The sequence below is a fragment of the Pempheris klunzingeri genome, chromosome 9 (assembly GCF_042242105.1).
Source record: "Pempheris klunzingeri isolate RE-2024b chromosome 9, fPemKlu1.hap1, whole genome shotgun sequence".
NCBI classification, from domain to species: Eukaryota; Metazoa; Chordata; class Actinopteri; order Acropomatiformes; family Pempheridae; genus Pempheris; species Pempheris klunzingeri.
The window spans coordinates 1,334,607-1,340,606 of record NC_092020.1 but is presented as its reverse complement, the minus strand read 5'-3'; the positions used below and the strand labels follow the sequence as shown (position 1 = coordinate 1,340,606).

Here is a 6,000-nt window from a genome sequence, read left to right as displayed (position 1 = left end):
AGTCAGACTAAAGAAGGAGCCTGAACAAAAATTGTAGATGCAATGTTAAAAGCCCGACAGACATATTGGTCAGGACAATCTATCAGAGTTGGTGTATGTATTCCAAAAATGTGTTATATAGCTGGTTCTTCAGTGGTCAGATTTCCCTTTGAGGATAATTTAGTTTATTGTCTTGATGTGAATCCACCACTGGTTTGGCTTCAGATATGTCATCATGCAGGTCTATAACAAAACGGCTTTGGGAGACCTTCAAGAAGAAGAAGAAGACATTCGACTTTAAACAGTCAGTCAGTGCAAAGGAATGCACTGAAAGAGAAATGACTCAAACACAGGAGTTGCTAATCCTTTTGGTCACTTTATTAAATGTTATATTAAATACTTATCAAGATAATAGCAGATCAGATTCATGGCAAACGTTGGTGTATTTGCTAACATAAGAACATTCTTACAGGAGGGCCAAAAAGTTTCTCTACATTTATGAAACACACCTTGTGCAAACACAGGAGCCAACTAGAGACAGCAGGCGTCTCTTTGTGAGAAATGTACATATTCCTCAGGATTAACAGCTACACCAGTTTAAGCATTTATAAGCAAAAATGTGCCAAAGTAGAATAAAGGTAGTCTGGGAGGCCTGCCTGGTGCGACTACAGTGTCCAGAAGGCATTTCTCACAAAGCAGAGGTCACAAATCAGCCAGACACAATAAGATTTCCAGTCTTTACTCCTCCTATCAAATCCAGAGTGAAACATACGATTCAAAGTTTGACAGACAGGTAAAGGGAAACGTTTTGGGCCCTGTGGTGCCCGGCTGAACTGGTTGTGCTTTGTGAGACCCAGTCACTCGTCCAAGCTTGGGATCAACACAAGTGGAACATAAACAATGATCAGGACGCACAGTGCTATGCTAGACAACACGTGACGATGAGGATGATGTTACAAAAGGGTCATAGGAACGGGCAGGCAGTTTTGAACAACACAAGCATTCCAATACCATGTTCAGCGACAACTAATGTAAACACTTAAAAGCATAATAGAAAATTCTCAACAAATCTCAAATCTTTACAGAGCTTTTTTTTAGGAAATGAATATAAGGCCATATTTTTTCTTTTTTTTTTTTAAGATTTTTTTTCTGTTTTTGTTGAAGTTGAATTTCTTCTATTGCCCAAAAAGAGCGGGACGCTGCAGCACCATCAGCTGTCTGCTTTGTTAGGTCTTGGTGAAGGAATCTACTGGGGCTAATAATCACGTAGAGCTTTACATCATAGAGTCCTGTCACCAACAACACTGGTCCCACTCGGGTTTAGTTAGGCGTTCAAAACAGTATAAAAAACTGAGTTTAAATAATAAGGAAACCCTCTTAAGGGGAAAACAATACAATGCTTAAAAGCATTGGGGGTAAAACTTGTCTTTAAATACATGAAAAATGAAGAGAACTTGAATAACATTAAGGCGGCATATACATTTTTTTTTCTGTGGAAATTCCTAATAGACTCCTTTCGCACAGTCTTTTATACATTATATTCCACCATCTCTCAGTGAACTACAGATTAAAGAGCTGAGAGTCTATCCCACCTGAGGCCCCAGTGGACAGCAGCCTAGTCTCAAAACTTCTCCACCCTCTGATTGGTGCATCAGTTTGCTTTGAGCTCTGAGCAGTCTCACAGTGTGTTTGTTACAGAGAACTGGGCCTCGCTTGGACTGGGCCACTGGGAGCCGGCTTGCTGAGTGGTGGAGGGTGGGGAGGGGGGGTGAGGAACAGTCCTTCTGACCTACAGGCCCTTGGAGGGCCCAGGATTCTTGCCCATGCCTTGATGGGAACCAAGGCCGTGGAGCTGTTGGTAAAGCCCCAGCAGGTCCATCTGGCTCAGCCCGCCACCTCCCATCATGCCGTTCTGCATGGCCAGCTGGTTCAGGTAGTTGGCCTGGTTAGCCATGGCCAGCTGCTGCTCCTGCACCTTCCTGTTGGTGATCAGCTTCTGCACAAACATCATCAGCTGGGAGGACACAAACACAGAGAGATGTTTAATTGTACAGTAAGTTATTTTAAGCACCAGATGAACAACACTCACATCCTGACAACAACAAAAACAACTACATGCATGGAAAACTGGTCAAATGTAACAAAAAACTCATCACTAAGGTAAAACGTTGAGGCTTATTGAACTAAATACAACACAGCAAATGCTACGCACACAAAATACAGGTTATTAAGAAATCAGGGTGAAGCAGGATATAACACAAACATTTACACACCAACGACCTGGATAAGCACAGTGGGGTCTCAGAGACGTAGCCACAGTTAAGTAGGAGCTACATATCATCAACTCGCCTCTGGCACAGAGCAGGTCTTACCGTCTGCTGCTTGGTCAGGACGTCCCTGTACACAACTTCCCTGCGTTTGAGCTCCAGCTCCATGCTGGCCTGCCGACCCAGAGCCATGGACTGGACCTGATTCTCTGTGAGTGACGGGTTCTCCTTCCACTGTGGGGAGACAGGACAGCGCACACATGTTGACCACATCCACCATCACAGCTATAACTCTAACAGGAAGGTTCTACCAAAGATTCTTGCTCTAAGAAAGCTTACTAAGATTGTCATTATTGACTACAGACTGATTTAGAGGCTGTGTGTTGACACTCACCACTCTGGCGATACTATCTTCCAGTGACTCCCGTGATAAGCTCTTCAACGCATTTGTTGCTTCAATGACTTTCTGTCGTCCCTGGTTTATAAGGTCCTGAACACAAATGAAAGAGATGGAAAACATGCAGTGAGAAGTCAAAAGGTATCGCTCGTAGTGACAAGCTCACACAGAATGAATGACCAGAAATTATTTTAGCTCATTGTTTTGTTTTTACAAGTCTGCTTGGACAAATCACTATCATAAATATGTGTGCAGAGCCCCCACCCCTCGCACATACGACAGGTCCAGGAAGACAGATCTCTCTTCTGGACTGGAGAAAGTGAAAATGCATCATGGACAAGCAGCTTAGTCTCATTGGAAATTAGAAATGAATAATAATTCAGCCGCTGTTTCAGCAGGGCTGTTAAATACAAAGTCTCAGTAGCCATCCAAGTTAAAAAGGAGTGCGAATAGTAAATTTATAGTCAACAGCTGGCAAGAAGCACAACTCCAAATAAATGCTTATCATACCGTCTGTGTGCTGGATGTGAAAGCAGACAAAGTGTTAAGAATAAATACTTTGTCCTCCTCTAACATGTTGGTAGCTTTAGCTCCGTCAGTGTGTCAGTCTGTCTGGACAGGAGGATGCATCACTTACTGAGTTTATAAGAGAGTCTGCTTTCAAAGACAACGCTGCAACACGATCATTACTCACATGCAATGATTACAGGAATTGAAGGCAGCATACAGCATTTTTACACACATTTGACTTCCTTATTACCTCATGGTCTTTCAATGCTCAGATGTATATAAATAGTGGCCCCAGACGTGGAGCATTACAATCTGTTGGGTGGAGGAGTGGGGCAGAGCCGGGCACGTCGGCTACTCGACTGTTGTCACAATTAGCAGTGGGGTCTGAGGAATGTGGGGCGCCATGCCGTGGGGGAAGGACAGGGAGGAGTGCAAGGCAGGAGAGGGGCATGTGGAGCTCATTACTTACCTCCAGCTGCTGGTTGGTCATGGAGGCCAAAGCCGCCACGTTGAAGGAGAAGTAGTTTGAGGTGCCCATGTCCATCTGGGCGTACGATGACTGGTAGTTGGTCCTCATGGACAGACCCTGAGAGATGACAGACAGACGGACGGGAGGGGCGAAGAGGCAGAGGTCACGCAACAGACGAGCAGGATTAGTATACGTCAATTAGGCATTAGATGTTAAGAGCCACCAGGGCATGATGGGAGAGACTGTATGCCATAAGTGGTTGACCAGAGACTACGGTGCACTTCATGCTCAGTCAGTAATCTTACTTGTTTCACTAACAAGTTGTGGGTATTGAACTTTTCCTCTTGTATTAAACATGTGTGTGAGAGAAGTGACCTGAAGTAAACAGACTTGTCCCAGTAAAGGCCAGCAGGATGCCAATGTTTGTGTGTAATTGAGCCTCTGCTGCAGATGGTTTTCCCGTGCCCTGTAATCTGGCCATCCGGTATGTAGGAGAGTGTGTGTGTGTGTGTGTGTGTGTGTGTGTGTGTTGGGGGCCAAGTGGGGATCTTTGGACCTGGTCAGAGACAGGTGTGCAGACTTAAGCAGTGCAAAACCTCAAAACAACCACACACACATGAACAAGCGCGCGTGCACTCTTCACTTTTGGGTTTGCTATTAACAAGCAGCCACTCTTGGGCTTCGGCTGCATCCTCAGATGCTCTGCAGACTTCATACATCCTCAGACAGACAGACACTAAAATCTAGACTTAACTTCATTTCCAAAACTCTGTGTCTGAAATCTTAATTTATGACATGAGACTCTATGAGCTCTGTACCGAGCTTAAGTCATCCCAGAGAGACCGAGGGCTCCTGGGTTCAGTTTGGTTTTGGGCGCCTGATCATGTTCTCACAGTTTTTCCCATTTCCTGAGTTGCAAATCTGATATTCACACACAGAGCTTTTCCTGGCCACCACCGGCCAAAGCTTAAGTTGTGAAGACATTAGCAGAGGCCGGGTTACGTTCCAGTTGTTTCTCCTGCAAAGCTCAGAGTATACAACACAATATTGCACAGCCTCTCATGAATGAAAGTGGCTACTTGTGCATCTTTGCCGGATGACAGATTGCAGTGATGCCAGCGCAATTGAAATCCTCACTCTCGACCTCAACGCCACTGTTTTTCCTGCGACTGGGAACCCTCTGTTCTCTTGAAAAGCAGAGGAGCTCTGAGGGAAAAGCCGCTTAAGGCACAGAGAGGGCAGAGGAGGGAGAGTGTGTTGGAAAAATAATCATTAGAGTGAATTAGAATCTAGGATTACATGGGGGGGGGAGAAGAGGAGACCTGCTCCTGCTCTCTTACAACATCAACCCCTCCATACACTTCTCCAAATAAACCCCACTAATTGCCCATTGATTTATCCCACAAAAAAGGAGAGGGAAGAGGAGGGGTCAATGGGGGAGGTGCAAGAGGAAAACAGAGAAGTACGGAGTGTAACACAGACACAACAGGACCCCAAACACTCTGTGGACCTACGAACTACCAGACAGCACTGACTGTCTGATATTTGTATAGCAGATCTCCAGCCTGATGGTGGGCCAAAGTGCTGTATGTGTGTCTGCCTTTGATTTTGCCAGTGTGCAGCGTGTGTGTGTGTGTGTGTGTGTGTGTGTGTGTGTGTGTGTGTGTGTGTTTCTCCTTGCTTACCTTTTTTTCTGCTTCATACTCGGCCCAGGCGGCCTTGCGGTCCTCCTCGCTCAGGGCTTCCTCCTCCTTGTGGTCCAGCAGGGAGTCGTGTTCGTGGTAACACATGATCTGGTCCTTGTTGTTCTGCAGCATCTCAGCCAGGAAGGGATCCTAGAGCAGGGAAGAGGACAAAAAGGATCACACTAGGTTTAAAGTCATCACTGGAGGGGAGGGGGAGGTGTCTCTGGAGGAGCTGATGAAGACCACACTGGAGGCCCGGGTGAAGCAGTTTTCTCATATGAACTCCGGACAATGTCCAGCGAATGAGGTGGGGACATTGTCTGGAGTTGCTATTTGACAAATGTAGCAGACAAGAATAGATTGTCCGTGTCAGACATGTTCTCACCTACTGGAAATACTCTGTTTGGTTTAGGTAAGGGGTGGCGCCTGAGCAGAGTGTGCACGAAAATACAATAAAGTCGCTTACTGCCAAGCTTTGTTTACAGCACATGGAAGACGGCGGACAAGGCTACAGACTCCTCCGTAATGACTGTTTTGTGTTGATATCAACACCACAATTATTTGAAAAGATCCAAAATATCAAAGAAACACCGGAAAGCAATTAACAAGCAAGTAGAGAAGAGTATGAGTGTTTGTATTCTTTGTATTCTTTTGCAGCAGTTGCACAAGACTCATGATAGAAACGTCATTAAC

The 6,000-nt window shown here is 45.4% G+C and overlaps 1 protein-coding gene across 1 annotated transcript in view; it reads right to left on the bottom strand.

The window, feature by feature from the left end:
* Positions 1-335: 335 nt before the first annotated feature.
* atrx (ATRX chromatin remodeler) overlaps positions 336-6,000 on the bottom strand; it is a 29,771-nt gene continuing 24,106 nt past the window's right edge. Inside the window, exons 30-34 of the mRNA XM_070836329.1 lie at positions 5,308-5,457; positions 3,623-3,739; positions 2,641-2,736; positions 2,352-2,480; positions 336-1,993 (exon numbers count right to left, since the gene is read on the bottom strand). Of these exons, the coding sequence (XP_070692430.1) occupies positions 1,769-1,993; positions 2,352-2,480; positions 2,641-2,736; positions 3,623-3,739; positions 5,308-5,457 (717 nt within the window). The 3' untranslated portion in view covers positions 336-1,768. The remainder of the gene's footprint in view (positions 1,994-2,351; positions 2,481-2,640; positions 2,737-3,622; positions 3,740-5,307; positions 5,458-6,000) is intronic.